Here is an 18,271-nt window from a genome sequence, read left to right as displayed (position 1 = left end):
CACGGCTAGTAGCTCCCGACAGACCAATCTTCCGTAACCATTTTTCAGACTATAAACTAGTAAACCACACAGCTCCCTTGAGGTGAATCTCCCTTGAGGTGAATCAACAGAGAATCAGGAAGTTTTGGATTAAGTAGGAAGGAACCTGGAATTGAGTGTTGCTTAAGGAAGTCTGACAAACACCACCCTAGTGCGATAATTTTTTAATGGGTTATATTAAATTATTTATTAGAAATACTGGTTTCCATTGTATGGAATAGTTTTAATTGTTAACTGCCCTGAGCCCAGCCTTGTGCTGGGAAAGAGAGGGACATTAAATCTGATAAAATAAATGTAAAGCAAATAAAACATCAGCGGCCACTGGCCAGGGTGATTAAGGGGACCCACGCCAGGAAGCCAGGAGACCCAATTGCCAGGAGACCCAGTTGCCAGCGGCAGAAGGGTTCAGCCCCGGTGTTCTGTTTGTTGGACCTCCGGAGGAGCGGTTTGGCCACTGGGTGAGGCAGGGTGCTGGACCGGAAGGATTCTCTCACTGGCCTGATGCTCTTAAGTTTTTTTTCCCATTCCAAAATACCTGGGGGGAATCGGCCAGCCCCCCCCCCCCCCCCCCCCGGGTACTCAGCCTCCTCACCCAGTTTGGTGATGCCGATCTCTTGCAAATCTTCCCACGTGATGTCGGTGATGAAGTCGATGTTCTCATACCCGTTCTCCACCAAGACTTTGTAGTACTGGGCCAGGCCGATCATGGAGAGCCAGAGAGCCAAGTTGGCCTGTGGGAGGGGGGGGGGGAGGAGGGAAGGGGGGCACACACACACACACACACACACAGTCAGTCTTCCACAGGGAGTTGCAGTGAGCAAAGAGACTGTTGCCAACGACGGCAGTGATCCTGTTCCCTGTTTATTTCAAGGCAGGCTGGGAGAGCGTCCTCTCAGGAATCAGAAGACCAGCACTGAGGTCAGTGAACCCAAGGAGGGGGGGAGAAGGGGGGGGGGCTCTTACTGGCTTGTATTCCGGGAGCCACTCAGGAATACTGAGATTGTTGATCTCCGAGGCAATCTTCTTTCTGTGGCCAGGTTTGGTGACCCCAATGGCTGTCAGATCCTGCCACAAACAGAGCAGTCGCTTTATTTCATTCTATTTGAAATTGTCTTTAAGCCCACCTTTCTCCTCATCACCGAGGGCTCAGTACAGAGCCTTCTGCTGTGTGCCACAAAAGCGGGCAGCCATGACGGGGATGCCCGGGGGCAACCTTACATCGCCCTCCTTCAAGAGCAGGCTTGAATAGGCCCAAGCTGACCTCCTGGCCTACCTGGGGCACTCCTCTTGCACCAGTGAAGCTCTGGATTAATCTGTACAGGGAAATCTCACCACAAGGAGAGAAACCCCCCAAAGTTCCATGTAGCTGGTGACCCTGAGAGCTGGGCCCCCAGGAGGGCTGCTAACAAAAGGCAGCTGTTTTTCAATGCAAGTTTTGCCATGTCAGGGAGCACCAATAAGGCCAGGAAGGTTACAGGGAAATCTCACTTCGTGAAAAGTTGGCATTTATATTCACCCCGGAGGAAGAATTTGGGTGAAGAGAATTAGCAAAAAGGTCTTTTGCTGTCCTGAGGGAAATTGTTATTTTTTTAAAGGGATTTTGGAGTGGCTTTCCTGGCGCAGGCTCAAAAGGGGAGAAGCGGCATCTGTGTGGAACGAGCTGCCCAGCCCGCACCCCCTGGCCACCCCCCAAATACGACCCTCTCCCCTCACCTCGGGCGTCATCCGGCTGACAGTGGGGAGATCATACCCGGCGTTGATGAAGTTTGAGGCATACAGCTGCAGCTGGAACTTACAGAGCCACTGGAACAAGGCCTCCGAGCTCTGGGAGAAGGACGGAGAGACAAAAGGGGGCTGTGACACCTGCCTGACCCCTCTGACCCCAGCTCACCCTCAGCCCCCAGCCCTGGCAACAAGGAGAGCTACGCACTGGCAGGAACGGACCCATCGGGCGCTGCAAACCCTGAGCACGTTACGGTGCTGCAGTTCCCCTGCTAACCCTGAGCAATGTACGCAACTCAGTGTAACTTCGGCAAGGTACAGGCGAGGGCCGACTAAAGGAGAGAGAGGGGCTTGGCTGCCTTCTTCCCTGGGGAGGAGGGAAAGTCATCAATATACTTGGCACATGCACAGAACAGGCTGCTGCTGAGACGCACCTTCCCTTCCGACATGGGCTCCACCTTCTTAACCGGTTGCTCCCCATAAGGCTGGCCGGGGTACGAGGGGCCACTCAGACTCGGTGTCCGAGAAGAACCTGCCAGGGAGAAGGAGGGGGGAGCCATCAGGATGACGAAGGCCAGTGGCCCTCAGGCATGGCCCTTCCGGCACACAGAAACGTTTTTCTGCCCAAGAAGGGACTCCTCCTGGCTCGAGTCATAGTTTATCTGCCTCAGGTTGTTTTTCACTTTGTTTCCAAACCCTTGTCCTATTTCATGGTCTTCTGCTAGTGGTCTGATGCTGTCTGACGGCACCGTTCCCCCCCCCCCCCATAGTCCGCCTGGTCAGCAAGAAAGGAGGACTATAAATAAACTAAAATAGCAATAACCATCATAATAATGACAATTGCAGCTGGGAGGACCAATTCAAATGTTACAGCCATTCCAGATTGAATGCGACGTTTCCAGTTTGTGGAAACTCTCCACCATGGAAGGAAAATGCTGTTTTCTAGCCATGCTCCTGAAAGTCAGAACTGTTCAAATGGCCACCTCCCCATTCCACTTTGTTTGTTGTGTTTGTGGCATTAAAAAATCCAAAATACCAGACACAAAAAATGGTTGAAACAAAATGCCTTCCAAGGGCCGGGTTGAAAAACAAATGGAAACACAGAAGGATGACAGCCAGGGAGCCAATAGGGTGCTGGACTCACCTGGGGTTCAAATCATGACTCATCTGGTGTGAGCCAGCTGATTTCTCTAGGTCCAGCCTACCCAGCAGGGTCGTTATGTGGATAAGACAGAGGAGATAACCACATAAGCTGCCTTGGACAAAGGGCAGCATAAAAATGCGACCAGAATGTGATAAATAGATAGAGACCCTCTTATTTAAAAGCAAAATGTTGCCTCTGGCGGGTGAGTTCAGACACGTGTGGGGGGGGGGTGACCCACAGAAAACAGCCATGTCAGAGTCCAGGAGCCCTTCGGCAGGCCTGACAAATTGCTTCAAAGGGAGGGGAAAGCGTAAGGTTCTCCAAACGCCGCATGGAAACGTGCAACTAACTGGCCGCTGTGAGCCCACGGCAGGGCACGGGTGGACCCAGGCTAAAATGGCAGTCAAGGTGACCTTGAAGGCATTCGCCTCCCCCACCCCGCCATTCTCTCTGCCACGTCCAGCCAAGAACTGACATGAGCAGCCAGCCAACACACACAGGGCAGCGTCCGTTTCCGAAGAGCACCCCTCTCCGAAGAGCCAGCCAGAGGGAACCAGGGACACAGAAGCTGCGTTTCCATCATTCTGGCTAGGCAGGAACAGATGGTCCATTTCGGGGGGGGGGGGGCAGAGAAGACGCTCGTTCCACTCCTAAAATCAAACTGGTGATTCTCCCCCCAACATGGAGGAAGCCCGAAGCCCGACCAAAACACACTGATCTGACATATTTCCTAAAAGGATCAACAGCGACCACGCAGCCTCAGCCTTCAAGGGCGGGGGGAGGGGGTACGCAGAGATCGCCTTCTGACATGGTGCCCCACCCGGTGGCATCTCTCAAGAGGAAGGCTCTGCCTGCCAGACCTGCATGTGGGCTTCCTTGCTCTCTGCTTAAAGAGGAGGGGTCAGCTCCAGAGCCTGCGGACATTATTTGGGGGGTGGGGGGAGGACATACTGGTGAGATGTCCGGGGCACCCAACCCAAAACACCCCCTCTCCAAAACAGAGTGACGCTGCTGACAGGGAAAAACAGCGAAGGAAAGCCAGCCAGAGGAAGAGGGTTTGTGCCTGTCAGAAGGCAGACTGTTCCTTCGAGAGTGTCTGGAGGGCAGCCAGATAGCCAGATTGGGGGTCCTCTCCCCGAGACGCAGGCCCCCCTCCCCTCCCCAGTCCCCCCCCCCCACTAACCGAAGCAGCCGAAGGCCTGGCAGCAGCCGAGAAAGAGGCTCATGTTTGCCCCCGGCACGTTCTTCGAGCAAGAGGAAGGGATCGCCAAGGAAATAAGGAAAGCTCCGGCGAGTGCAAAGGACCAGCCCCGCCGCGGAGCATCCACGCACCTGCGGGCGCCTCCGATGCCTTGGCAGGCCCGTCGCCCACGGTAGATTCTTGCACAGACGCCTTCTGGGAAAGGACCGTTGCCAGCAGCTGAGAAATTGGGGGGAGGAAGGGAAGGGAAGCGAGGCAGATCCTGGTGAGAAAAGGGCTCAGATGGGCATGGGGGGGGGGGTTTGCAAGAGGGCAAGGGACCGACCGGGATTGGGTAGTCCTCTGGCAAAGCCCCAGTTTTCTTGGCAAAGGGGCGCACTGTGGAATGGTGCCACGACAGCTTTGCCTGTGTGGCACTCGTGGCTGCAACCACGCCAGCACGAAACCCTTGTGAGGCTGCTGGTACCCAAGCAGGTGATCCAGCGAGACGAGGAGGAGAGCAGCCGTCTCCCCCTGCTCTCTTCCTGGCCCACTTTCCCCGGGAGCGGATGGAGAGCCTGGATGCTTGCCAACGCAGCTGGCAGAAGAGGCAGAGAAAAGCTGACGCAGGCTGCAGCCACACGGGGGCAGCACAGGAGACGGAAGGTTGCCCCTGGGGCTCTCCCTGTGGCCCCCGGGGGTGTGTGTGGGGGGGGGACCTTGAGGATCCAGAGCAGGGGTCTGTCACCTGCGGCTCTCCAGATGTTCATGGCCAATTGGCCATGCTGGCAGGGGCTGATGGGAATTGTAGTCCATGACCATCTGGAGAGCCGCAGGTGGCAGACCCCTGATCCAGAGGGATGCCAAAGGTGGAGTTCTGGCAGCAGGGGATGCCACTCACCTTGACCCCTTCTGAGCCGGGGTGCAGGGCATGGCTACCACTGCCCGTGCTTTGGCCGCTCCCTGAGCTCCGGCCGCTGGCCACGCTCCCAGTGCTGCCGACACTGCTGCGGTCGCCACCTATCAACAGGGAGGGGAGGGGCTAAGTTAGAGGGGAGCTGTGGGGGGCCTCAAGGGTCCCTTTCCATGGAATCACCCAACAGGATGGAACTAGAGTCTGCCGTGTGGAAGAACTCGAAGGTCGGGTTTTGAGGAGGGGGGCCTTAGGCACAGTCCCTGGGGATCCTTCTCCTCCTGCCCCCCCAGCCCCCCCTCCCGCCCTCACCTGCGCTGGCAGACGCTTCCCACTTGCCTGGACGTCTGCTCGAGTTCTCCCATCACTGTTTTTCTACTGGTGCCCCTGGGCAGCCCAACCAGTGGGGAACTAACAACCGGGAGGGCTGTTTGGCGGTGGGCCCTCCCAAAAGCCCCAGCAGCTGCCCAGCTTCAGGGTATGTTGACGCCCCCCACCCCAAATGCAACCTGTCCTGTGAAAATGCCCCTGAAAGGTCTCGCGTTTCTCCGCTCCAGTTGTGTGGCAGGGGCCCCCACTGATGGTCCACAGGGCCTAGACCTGCCACCCAGCTGCCCTCTTCTGGCTGTGCTTGTGGAGTTGATGCCCCACAGCAGGTCAACCAGGTTCAATTCCAACTTATTAAGCCCACCCCTTTCTCCCATACCTGCGTAAGGTTTCCGGAGCACCCAAATCTCCTCTGGTGGGGCTGGTGTGGTTGCAGATGCGCCCGGGGACAGGTGGGACGGGCTGGCGTCGGACCCTCGGGAACCTTCAGGGTCAAAGAGAATCATCATGGGCCCAGCAAAGAGGGAGGGGGTCGGAGGCAGGGCCAGGCAACCCCCCCGCCCCCCCCTCACGCACACACCGCAAGGGACACTCCTGTGGCAGCTGCCTCACTCCCCTCCCAGAGTGCCTTGGGAGTTGTGGGTGGCAGTGGGTATGCCGAAATCTCTTGCGGTGCAGCCCAGGGTGGAGAGCTACCAGTGTTCCGTCACTTGCCCCCCCTCAGAGGCCAGAGCATTCCTGCTCCAGGCATGTGCAACTTCCACGGCACCCCTTTGCAGCCCCACGGGCACGACACCGTGCCCTCTGTCTGAGCACAACAGCTCAAGGGGCAGCAGGCTGGCTTCCTGCCGCCTCCAGAAAGACTGGAAACGAGGGTGCGACGCTTCCCCCACTGCTGCACATCCCCCCATTGGAGGCACAATTGAGCACCGTGCGCGTGTCTAACTGGCTTTTAAAGCCGCACTGAAGCACCAAGTTCTCTCGGTTGATTGCGCGCTGTTATGTGCACTTTCTCTCTGCCTGAAATCTATTTCACCACGGAGCACCCCTCTGCTGTCCAAGGGGCAAGGCAGACACCCCAACCATCCCCGATCCTGGACCCTTGAACCCCCCGCCCCCCGCCCCCAGCAACCTCTCCGCAGGGCCATTTGCTTCCAGCCCCAGCAAGCCACACCGGGACCGTGCGTCCCTCTGATTCAAGAGAGGCATAAACACAACAACACACCAAGCATGGCCCAATTTGGGGGGGGGGGGTGCAAATGGGGGCTACACATTTTCCACCTTCCCGTGGCCGTGGGAACAGCCAGGAGCATTGCAGAGGCAGACCAAGATCTCCTTCCTGACCCCAAAAGGGGGGCAAACTCCAAGCCTCAGGGCTTCAAACTTCGCCCAGGAGCCACTCAGGACCCTGGTCGGCTTTTAAGAAATACAGCGGCAGGAAGCAATTCCCCTCCCCTCCCCAGCACATCACTGGAGAGGCTCGTGAAGCGTGGCCCAGAGGCAGTCTCCGTGGCACACCCAGTCGATGGGAAGGGGTATTCTGGCCTGGAGGGAGCCACGGCCCCCTTGGGAGGGTGGGGGGAGGGAAGGACGGGAGGTTGGGGGTAGGTCAGTCAGGGAAGATGAAATGCAGTTTGGTCAAAATGGATGATGGGAAGGCAGTGGGACAAACACCCCCCCCCCCGCCCCCGCACGGTCACTCAGCTCTCCCTGTGCTCACTCCGTGTGGTCCCTCCCTCTCCCCCTATCCAAAAGCTGTCTCCCTATGCCCCCACCCCAGGAGGGGTGGTGGTCTGTCCTTGCTTCCGGCTCCATCTGGGCTCCTCTGCACTCAGACCCCTCCAAGCCTCTTGGTCTTCTTCTGGGCCATGTGCTAGCAGCCCCAACCAGCTATCTCTGGCTTAGCTGTCCTTCCCGGCCAAAACAAACCCCCTCCCCTGCTTTTCCTCCCCGTGCTCAAACCTGCCTGGTTGCATTTCCCCCTCCGCCCTGGGGCCCTTCCCTGCATGCTCCCTGGACACCTGTTCTCACCTGTACCTATCTTGGACGCTCGGAGGTGAACACAAAATCAAAATGGTGGTGGTGCTGGGGAGACACACACAGACACACAAATAAAGTAACCAATGAATGAAGCGATGAGATGGACTACCTGGGGTGGCGGCTGGCCCTTCCACGGCACCATGGGGCAGCCGGCGGTAGCCAAAGGAACTGAAAAGAGGCTGGTGGGGGGATGGTGGGAGTGGAGGCAGGAAATGGATCTGGTAAGTGGAGGAGGAGGAGGAGGAGGAGGAAGAGAAGCAGGAGAGGCCGTTGGGCACGGAGCCCCCACCAACCGGGAGCGTGATGGCTTGGAACTGCCCGGGGCCGGCGTTGTTCCGGAGACCTGACGAGAGAAACACAACAACCCCGCGTGAAAGGGGGCCTTCCGGAACAAGAAGGGGGAGGCTGCCACGAGGCCACCAGGGAAGGCAGGATGACGGCGTGGCACAACAGCCACAGTCTCACTAGGCGGTCTTTGCAGGATGCGCTCTCTCTCTGCAACCCCCTCCCTCCCACGCTCTCTCCAGCTGTTGTCAAGGCTGGAAAGCCCCGTCCAAGTGCTGAGTGTTTGGGGGGGGGGGGGTGGCTGTCCCTGGGGCCCTCCCTCCAGGCATAGCAGGCGTGATGGACAGTATAGCCCGGTCTCATTTTTGCCTGATAATAAGAACATAAGAACATAAGAACTAGCCTGCTGGATCAGACCAGAGTCCATCTAGTCCAGCTCTCTGCTACTCGCAGTGGCCCACCAGGTGCCTTTGGGAGCTCACATGCAGGAGGTGAAAGCAATGGCCTTCTGCGGCTGTTGCTCCCGAGTACCTGGACTGTTAAGGCATTTGCAATCTCAGATCAAAGAGGATCAAGATTGGTAGCCATAAATTAACTTATCCATAAATCTGTCCAAGCCCCTGTTAAAGCTATCCAGGTTAGTGGCCATCACCACCTCCTGTGGCAGCATATTCCAAACACCAATCACACGTTGCGTGAAGAAGTGTTTCCTTTTATTAGTCCTAATTCTCCACCCACCCACCCACCCACCCACCCACCCCCGCATTTTCAGTGTATGCCCCCTGGTTCTAGTATTGTGAGAGAGAGAAATTTCTCTCTGTCAACATTTTCCACCCCATGCATAATTTTATAGACTTCAATCATATCCCCCCTCAGACGTCTCCTCTCCAAACTAAAGAGTCCCAAACACTGCAGCCTCTCCTCATAGGGAAGGTGCTCCACTCCCTCAATCATCCTTGTTGCCCTTCTCTGCACTTTTTCTATCTCTTCAATATCCTTTTTGAGATGTGGCGACCAGAACTGGACACAGTACTCCAAGTGCGGTCGCTCCACGGCTTTATATAAGGGCATGACAATCTTTGCAGTTTTATTACCAATTCCTTTCCTAATTATCCCCAGCATAGAGTTTGCCTTTTTCACAGCTGCCATGCATTGAGTTGACATACCCATGGAACTATCAACCAAGATGCCCAAATCCCTTCCTGGTCTGTGACTGATAGCACTGACCCCTGTAGCATGTATGTGACGTTTGGATTTTTTGCCCCTATGTGCATCACTTTACATTTTGCTACATTGAACTGCATTTGCCATTTCTTAGCCCACTCACCTAATTTATCAAGGTCCGCTTGGAGCTCTTCTCACCACACTACATAATTTAGTATCATCCGCAAACTTGGCCACCACGCTACCCACCCCTACTTCCAGGTCATTTATGAATAGGTTAAAGAGCACTGGTCCCAAAACGGATCCTTGGGGGACACCACTCCCTACATCTCTCCATTGTGAGAACTTCCCATTTACACCCACTCTTTGCTTCCTGTTTCTCAGCCAGTTTTTAATCCATAGGAGGACTTCCCCTCTTACTCCTTCATTGCTGAGTTTTCTCAACAGTCTCTGGTCAGGGTGTGGCCTGCTTGAAGCAGCCATTCCTCACAGTCTACTGCACATCCACCCCCCACTCCAGAGGCCACTGTCTGCCCAGAACAAATCTCACACCATACCCTTCATCAGTAGCAACAAAATGACACACGCACACACACACACACACAGATCCCATCCCAAAAATCAGATTGATTAACAGCAATCAAATACTGGAAACTATTCATAATCTACTTTTTAACACTATGTCTATATATGGTTTAGTTAAATAGAAGGGATGTTACCATGATATTCTGTAGGAGAAGGTGTGTGGGGGGGAGGGTTAATGCAGGGAGTAAGGGAGAGGAGATATTAGTAATTATTAGTACTTCCTGTTTTGGTTAAAGGGTTAATTAAATTCCTTTTTGGCTGTATCCATTTCCATTTTGGTATTTTAACTTATAGCATTATAATATCTCCACCTAGGTAGTTAATAGAGGGAGGGATGTAGCAAAAGTTTACAAATAAAAACAATAATTAAGAAATCTGGATATGAAACTTAATAAGTGTGTGTACTATATTACCCTCACCAATTGGTGGGAGATATTTGAAATCCTTCTTGCTTGTATACATGTCTTTTTTATGCATATTTTTGGAAAACCAATACAAAATATTTAAAAAACCAAACCAAACCACCACCCCCTTCCAGACTTTGAAATCCAACCTGCTATGGAAGTAAGATGGACTGTTTCAGTACTGACCCTCTTTCTTGACAAAGCAGTTGGGTTTTAGTTTAATTTAATGGGTATAATTTGCAAGTGCCCCTTTCCTCCTGCTCCAGTCCACACCTGAACCAAACATCTTGGCTCACCGGCCGTAATGCAGAACAGAATTTGAAATCAAATCAATACTGGGGAAGCAAATTTGCACAAGGTAAAAGTGCCAAAGCTTTTATCAGCAAAAATCTCAGCCTCAGGAGACCTGGCTGTGCTATGAATATCCACGAGATGGCCCCTTCACCCTTTCATTCGGCCCCCGCTGGCATGTCCCCTCCTCCTCCAGCAGGTATAACTCACACAGGTGCTAACCCTTGCCAAGATTTACAGAGCACAAACTAATGGGATTGTTTTTTCTTCCCCCACTGCTGTCTAAAATTAGACTGATTCACAATTGCTCCAACACTTCCAAGGAGCGGCTTCAAATAATCCAACCGCTGATCTTCCCCTGCAGAAAACCTTTTGGCCCCCTTTGGGACACAATTCCAGGGCCCCCAGGGCTTTCTATATAAAAGGGGAGGTTCCACCCCACCCAATGAGATAATGAAGTGCAGAATTGAGCATTATCTAACTTGCGCCTGAAAGTGTGTGAGAACCAAGCAGCGGCTGGCCAGATGCCCAGAGGCCCTGGAGAAGCTTTGGGGGCTGGAACAGCCCCTTAGCTCCCCCAACCCCCCCCCCCCAAGAGCCTCAATTGAATGGCTACACCTCCCCCCCCCCCCATGCAAAACCCGTCAGTGTTGTCAGGGGAGTCCTGCAAGGATCTACTGAGAAGCAGCCAGTGGCCAGAATGGAGGAACTGGAAGAGCAGCTCTCAAAGGAGGGGGTGGGTGGAGGGGGGCCCTCAAAGGCAATCCCCAAGTTTGTAAAGGCAGCCCCCCCTCCCCAGAGGCATATTTGCCTGTGCGTTTGCTGATTGCTTCCACCAGGCTGGATGGAAAGTAGCCCACTCGGTCGTTGCCGGTCCGGTTGTCGTGGATACACCCCTTCCACCGGCCATCTGCGTGCTGCTCCAGGACCTGGCGGGGTTAGAGGTTGTGGACAGGCCACAGGGCACAGTCAGTGGCAAGAAGAGGCCTTTGCAAGCCCCCAACACGACAGCCCCAAGCTGGCACCTGGGAGGGTGAAGGAACAACCACCCCCCTGGGCAAATGCGGCCAAGAGAGGGACTCACTGTGATGATGTCGCCAGCTTTGACGTTGAGGCTGGTCAGGTCGTAGTTGTTGCAGTAATCCTTCATGGCCCTGACTTGCAGGGCGGCCGAAGCATCTGAGCACAGAGGAGGAGGAGGAGGGGGAGATCCGTTTGCCAGGGCTCAGCCAGAGCGATAAGGCGCTTGGCGTGCACTTCAGGTCTCCCTGTGATGACTTCCTTTGTCACGGAGGTCACAGACATTTTAAAGGCTAAAGTATGAAGTATCTTTAGCCCAGGGAAGCCCCACCCTTCCCAAAATTTACACATGTGCCAATTAAGACCGCGCATGTCCAGGAAAGCTGCCCCACCCAAGCCTCGCTGAAGGGAACGGAAGCCACCGGAGTGCCATTTGGTACGCTTGTGGCCCTCCCTGCTGGCCCCCAGCACACGAGCCCGAAGCCATACAAAGCCCCCTGCTCTGAGGGCCTTTGGCAATTCAGAGCAGACACACGCACTGCCGAAGTTCCTACAAATGCATTTTTTTGGAGCCCAAAGCCCCCCACTAACAGAAGGAGCTCAGGCACGCGATTCAGCAAGGCAAACCCTGTCCGAAAATGAAGGCTCCCTCCATACCCGTTTTGAAACTGTTTTAATGCCCAGACGGAGGTGGCCCTCAGATGTCTGCACCAGGCAGAGGCCTCAGCCCAGCTGCCCTCCTCTGTCCCCTCCTTTTGGGGACAACGGCAGAGGGCTCGCTCCAGGTGGTCGGGGTGAGGGACAGGCAACCCGAGGAGCACTGTTTGTCGCTGCCTGCACCCCACAGGTTGCTTCTGAAGACGTCCATATTCTGGAGTGGAATTCTATTGACCTTTAAGGTGCCTCAAGACTCCAGTTCGGTTTTACTCTAGAAAAGCCGTCAAGTATCAACCATGACGCGCCTTTTCTGGAAGAGACACTAGAGGGCAACCGAGCCCTCTGGCATTCTCAGCTGTTAGAGGATCCCTCCCATTTCTCTCTTTCTCCCTCTACTTTACAACAGCCCTGCCCAGGAAACCAGGAAGCAATGCCGCCATGCCGCAGGGGGCGTTTTGCACGGGCCGAAGACCCTGGGACGGGGGCAGGTGGGATCTGAGGAGTGGGATTTGCTGACCTCGCAGCATTTGCTTGATCTCCTTGCTGGCTTGCGTGGCGGTGAACTGGTTGACGATGTCCAACGCCGTCTGGCTGTAGGTGTTGCGGATGTGGGCGTTGATCCCGCTCTGCAAGACAGTTGGGGTGAAGCCTGAGAGGGAGGCACTGCAGGGAACCGCTGGGGACAGAACCCAGTCTGGAGGCGTCCCTTGGAGGGCGTTGGCACTCACGGCCCTCCCTCGGCTGCTCCCACAGATGGGAAGTCTAAGCTGGCCCTCCAAATGTTCATGGACTGCGATTCCCATCAGCCCCTAATGCTGGCAGGGGACGATGGGAATTGTAATCCATGAATTTCTGGAGGGCCAGAGTTGGACACCCCTGCTGGGAGGCCTTCAGCACTTCCTGAAGAACCGCAGGGAGACGGGAGGGGGCGTGGGGGGAGACTTACGTCCAAGAGGAGGCGCACGACCTCAGTTTTGCCACACAAGGACGCTTCGTGCAGCGCCGTCCCTGCCTTCGTTTGCCGGTTGATGTCGATGCCGGACTGCAGCAGAAGCCTGAGAAGAGACCAAGCGAAGGAATTAAGGCTGCTCCGTCGAGGGTGGAGGGGGCTGAGTCTCCAACGGCTGCACGGGGGCGGGGGGGGGAAGCAACCGGGGCGAGGAGCAGGGCAAGGCCTTCCCCTCCACGGAACGTGCCTGCAGCATCCTCATGCTTGGGAAAAAAGAATCCCCAAGGACAGGGCACGGCTGGACACGGACAGGGCACGGAGAAGGCAACTGTTATGACGGCAAGATGGGAAGCATTCCTGGACAGGGGCTGAGGGCCTTGGCCCCCTTCACACGAGCCCTCTTTCGCTTGGAAGTGTGCTGCCACCCCATGGATAGCCCGGGGTGGGGATCCCTGATGCCATGAGTAAGCCCTCAGACAGGCCTTGATTTTGGCCCCTGCCCGCTTCCTGTCCTGGTCTGTTGGCTTTCAGGGGCCGTTCTTGCTAAAAGCTGCCCCTATTTCAGTGGCCCAGAAGCAAACCCTTCGGCCACCAGGAATATTCCTCCAACATGCTCATCTCCATAGTAAATACATTTGAAAGCCAAAGATATTTCAGCGCTCCTTGGGTGTACCAGGGATAGCCAGAGGCAGCAGGGCGTGGTGGACAGAGCGTTGCATGAAGATTTGGGAGATCTGGGTTCAAGTGTCCACACTGCCACGGAAGCTGACTGGGCAATCTTGGGCTGGTCACACACTCTCAGTCTAACCTACCTTACAGGGACGTTGTGAGGAAGAAACGGAGGAAAGGAGAACGACATGAGGTGCTTTGGGTCCCCGTTGAGGAAAAAGTGGGGATTACAGATGGTCAATAAATAAATGAACAACGATGCCAGGGTGATGTAAACAGACAGAGATGCAAAATGGTGGAGAAACTCGGCCGCTCTCAAGCCCCTGGAATTCCCAGTCAAAAAATTAACCATTCCTGGCTTTTTAAACAATGCTGTCGGGTTATTTCTTCCTCCAGAGGAAGCACTGAGGACTAGAGGCCTCATTTGGGCACACATTTCGTTGTGCGTGCACAATGACAAGAAATGCTTCTTATCTTAACTTATCTTGGAGACATCCTCCTCCATCTTCAATGAAAAGGAATCCCAGCTGTGCCCAATGCAGAAGGTTCTGTCCTTGCCCTGGCCCCGATTCAGCGGGGGAGAGGACGGGGCTCTGATATGGGGCCTTGTTCCTTGAAGGATCGTTTCTGGCCACTGAGAAAACCCCACAGGGCCTCTTTTCCTACTGCAGGTCAGCCAGACACAGGAACTGGGGGGAGGGGGCAGCCCTGCTAAGTGATCTGGCCGGTCCCTCCTGGATTCAAACAAGCACATAAATAAAGCCCCCTAATGGAGCTCCCCCCCGCCCCCGCAATTTATATCTGCAATTTATATCTGCAAGCAGCCCGCTCCCCCTGGGGCCAGGCCATCCATCTTGCCCAGCTCTTAAGGCAATCCTCCCTTCCTGCTTGGGCCCACGGGCGGGCGGTCCTGCTACTTGCTCACGGGAGCAGATGACTGCATGGGGGTGGGGGGGGGGGGCTGGCTGCCCTGGATTGTGTGTGGCTCTTGAGAGACAGTCTTGGCCTTCTCTTCCTGCTCCTCGCCTCCAAGACTTCTTCCTCATGAGGAAGCTGGAAAGACCTCCATGGAAGCATGGCCAACCTCCCTTCCTTGCCATCCTCGTCAAAGGCTGCATCAAAGAGGGGACCCCTAAGCAGGGCCCTGCGGAGAGGGACCGTCTGAGTGGGGCTGCCGTTTGGGACGCGGTCGGAACAGGACAGGAACGGCAAACCCTGCCGGACCAACACAGATCGGGCAAAGCAAAGTGTTTCTGCCACCTGTTCCTGCCCAACACATCCATTCCGTTTGTCTTTGGCCGGGAAGGAGAAGGAGCCACTCTCGGTGGCTCCTTGTGGCAGGCGTGTGCGTGCTCCTGGCAGGACTGACGCCTCAATGCACGCGGACGCTCCCAAGAGCCCTCTCTGCCCTGGAAGAGGCCGCACGGCAGAGAGAGACAAAACTGTGACAGCCCGAGATTAGCGGGTGCTCTTGTGTCGAGAGAGTCCCAGATTAACAGGCGCGCAGCTGGCACAGCGGTGGTGGGAGGCTGGTTCTGCCAGGCCGGAAAGGCTGCTTCTGGGCTGGAGCTCCGTCCCTTCCCCTGCCCCTCCCACCCACTCTGGGGAAGCGGATGGCACCGTGCTGGGATTTGAAGTCCTGCTTCTAATGCAATGTGGGGGGGGGGGGCAGATGCCAATAATCCCCCACAGGAAGGGAGGGGGCAAGGCTTCCGGCTGAGAAGCACCAGCCAAAGAGCGTTAGGCAAGCCGGGACAGCTGCAGGGTCTCTTTCCAAGGAGGCTGGTAGAGCATCAACAGGGCTTTCTTGGGTTTTGAGCAAGGAAGGGTGGGGTCTCGCCACCGAGTGCCCACAAACAGGGCAGGACTCCTGCTCCTGCGTTCAAAGCTTCCTGCTGCAAGAATTGCAGGTCAAGAGTGCCTCTTGGCACACCCACCTGAGAGCCAGCGTGGTGTAGTGGTTAAGAGCAGGTGGATTCTAATCTGGAGAACCAGGTTTGTTTCCCCACTGCTCCACCTGAGTGGCAGAGGCTGATCTGGTGAACCGGATGTGTTTCCGCACTCCTACATTCCTGCTGGGTGACCCTGGGCTAGTCACAGTTCTCTCTGACCTCTCTCAGCCCCACCTGCCTCATCAGGTGTCTGTTGTGGGGAGAGGAGGGGAAAGGAGCTTGCAAGCTACCTTGAGTCTCCGTACAGGAGAGAAAGGTGGGGTATAAATCCAAACTCCTCCTCCTCTCCGGTCAGGAAGGGGGCTGCTGCCTCAGCCTGTTAGGTAGGGGAAATGGGTCACGCAGGACTCCCATGAGATTTAGAAAGCCCTTCCCTCAAGGTTCTTTCTGCAAAAAGGAACAAGCTCTGTCATTACTGCACCGGGCGGGGGAGATGCCTAAATACCCACCCCCTGAACTACTTCTTCCTGGGTTGGACCAATCCTGCCCCCACCCTACCTAGCTCCCCAAGCACGGGACAGCTCACCTTTGGAATCTCCCTTCAAACCCACAGGCTGAACGCAGGTTCTCAGCAACTGGAAACACTTTTTCCAAACTCATTCTCCAAAGAGCACTTGAAACCCTTCCCTGCCCCGCCCCCTGCAAGGAAAGAGACCCACCTGATGACGTCAATGTGCCCGTTCTTGGCAGCCAGGTGCAAAGGGCTGGTCCCGTTGGGGTCAGTGATGTCCCCCGGTTTGGGCTCCAGTAAGGCTGCGCACATGTTGCTGTTCAAGAGTAGCTGCACCACCTGAGGAGCCAAAGGGGAGAGAACTGCAGAGGTGACAGGTGATGCGGCGGCTGAGCAAAGATCTTCCAAAATGGGGCTTTGGGGGGTGGGGGGGCAGGCCTGTTAAAGCAGCCCTCCCCACCAAGGACAGACTGTGTCCCTCCTGACCTGACGTATTTAAGGATGCCGAAGAACCTGTTTTCTTTTACCTTTTGCTAGTTGACCACTGCCCAGAGGGCAGGAAACTTGGTTTTGTTTTTTAAATTATCACCAGGAGACTAAATTTTGAGTCACAAAGCAAACTGTGCCCTTCGTGCGAAACACACCAGAATAAAAATGGGAGTCCGGTGGCCCCCGAAAGTCTGACAAAACGTGTTCCAGCCTCGTCTGGGCCTGCTCCGTCAGATGCACTGGGCTGACTGATATGCACTACATGCTTACATACATAAACAGGAAGTAGTAGAATGCCGTATGGATGCTGGACATTTATTGAAAGGGCCTTTAATTCCTGTTTGAACATGATGGATCCCTGAACTTCCACAGGGGACCGCTATTTGCCTCCATGGTCAAACGTGACCAGATTAATAGTGCTCCCCATCTGTAATTAATTCCTATAACTGACTGGGATTTGGGGGGCTTGGTAGGATTCCGGGAGAAAGCAAGCCATAGAACCCCAGCCATTACGTGAATTTTAAAAAAACCCTTCTTTGGACAGTTGATGGCTACACATCTCCTTTGAACACCAAAACTGGGAGTTTGCACGGGCAACAGCGGCCCTCCGTTCAGAATTCTTTAACTTACCCCGACGCGGCCGAACTCACACGCCAGGTCGAGTGGGGTCTTGCCAGAGTTGTCCAGGATGCAGGGATTGGATTGGTGCTGAAGGAGCATCTCTGACTGCAGAGCAAAGGCGGGGGCGGGGGGAGAGAGAAGGGCCCAGCTGAGCAGATTCTGGGCACGGCGGCTGTGCACTGAAGCCACCAGGAAGAGACACCCAAATAACCCCGGCCACACTCCTGGGTCCGGCTGATTTCAAACCCAAGGCAGGTTTCCCAGAGCAGGAGCAGCTGCGAATGGCCGCCCACCCCCAGCAACTTCTGCTCACTGGGGGACATTGCGGGGTTACCAGCTTCCGACTCCTTGAACCACGAGGAGGCAGGGCGGGGCTTGCTCTTTGAGGCCTGTGCAGCGGAGGCCGTCGCAAGGCAGAATCAGGCCCAAGTGCTGAAGGGGCAGCCCCATGGAAGTGGCCCTTCTTCCCCCACGGAAGCTGACCCTCTGCTCGGTCGGGCCCTGCCGTCCTCATTCTTTGCACCCAGACGCGGCCAGCCCCCCGCCCCCCCCCCGCCCCTCACCACGTCATAGTGTCCGTGCTGTGCCGCCAGGTGCAAGGGGATCTGCCCCTCGTCGGACTGGATGTTCACGGAGGAGCCGGCCTTCAGCACCAGCTTCATTGGCTCCTTCTTGCCCTGCCAGGCAGCGTAGTGCAACGGGCGCATCCCTGCCAGAGGAAGACCGTTCTCAGGGCCGCCGTGGGGACCATTTGCGCTCGTGGGCCAAGTCCCGGGTGCCCCCTCCTCTCCCCCTCGGCCTCCCCCCTCCTCGCTTGCCTTTGTTGTCTTTGATGTCCACGGCCGCCTGCGCCTCCAGGAGCAGAGAGATAAGCTCCGTGTTGCCATTGAGGGCCGCGTGGTGGAGGGCGGAAAACCTGCAAAGGGACCCAGAGAAGCTGAGGCAACGCCAGAACAGAAGCAAGCCCAGGAAATCCCCCCCCACACACACACACACATTTGCACACATTTATTTATATCCTACTTTCCCCTCTCCCGCTCAGTTAGGACCCGAATTGGCTTTTAGAATGACCTCCTCCCCTCCTCCGTTTTCTCACAACAGCCTGTGAGGTAGGCCAGCAAATATCCACAGTGGGGGATTCTAAAGTCCACCGCTCTGCCCACCGTAGCTGCTCTCTGTTGCCCCTGAGCCAACCCGTTTGGATTAACTCTGACAGTGGAAGCCCAGCCGCACAACCTGAAAGGGGCTTATGGTAAAATCTGGCCCCTGGGATACACAGTAGCCTCAGTGCATGCAAAGAGTTCTCTTTTGTTTAAGCCCAAAATCTGATGCCCGCAAGTGACAGCGAAATCAGCACTTGACCCTGCCA

At 55.6% G+C, this 18,271-nt stretch overlaps 1 protein-coding gene across 3 annotated transcripts in view; it reads right to left on the bottom strand.

The window, feature by feature from the left end:
• Positions 1-18,271, bottom strand: part of CASKIN1 (CASK interacting protein 1) — a 72,660-nt gene that overhangs the window by 9,552 nt on the left and 44,837 nt on the right. For 2 of the 3 annotated variants that reach the window (XM_048493322.1, XM_048493320.1), the window contains 16 exons: positions 17,721-17,818; positions 17,466-17,611; positions 16,912-17,007; positions 16,001-16,131; positions 12,718-12,826; positions 12,289-12,397; positions 11,179-11,273; positions 10,906-11,023; positions 7,475-7,708; positions 5,705-5,809; positions 4,987-5,105; positions 4,238-4,325; positions 2,196-2,293; positions 1,753-1,863; positions 1,003-1,104; positions 632-770 (listed from right to left, as the gene is read on the bottom strand). In XM_048493322.1, coding sequence (XP_048349279.1) covers positions 632-770; positions 1,003-1,104; positions 1,753-1,863; positions 2,196-2,293; positions 4,238-4,325; positions 4,987-5,105; positions 5,705-5,809; positions 7,475-7,708; positions 10,906-11,023; positions 11,179-11,273; positions 12,289-12,397; positions 12,718-12,826; positions 16,001-16,131; positions 16,912-17,007; positions 17,466-17,609 — 1,798 coding nt within the window. In that variant the 5' untranslated portion in view covers positions 17,610-17,611; positions 17,721-17,818. The remainder of the gene's footprint in view (positions 1-631; positions 771-1,002; positions 1,105-1,752; positions 1,864-2,195; positions 2,294-4,237; positions 4,326-4,986; positions 5,106-5,704; positions 5,810-7,474; positions 7,709-10,905; positions 11,024-11,178; positions 11,274-12,288; positions 12,398-12,717; positions 12,827-16,000; positions 16,132-16,911; positions 17,008-17,465; positions 17,612-17,720; positions 17,819-18,271) is intronic. The other variant, XM_048493321.1, reaches the window with a different exon arrangement.

This window comes from Sphaerodactylus townsendi, linkage group LG04 (genome assembly GCF_021028975.2).
Source record: "Sphaerodactylus townsendi isolate TG3544 linkage group LG04, MPM_Stown_v2.3, whole genome shotgun sequence".
NCBI classification, from domain to species: Eukaryota; Metazoa; Chordata; class Lepidosauria; order Squamata; family Sphaerodactylidae; genus Sphaerodactylus; species Sphaerodactylus townsendi.
Note: the sequence above shows the minus strand (reverse complement) of the source record. Positions and strands in the feature narration are given on the sequence as shown.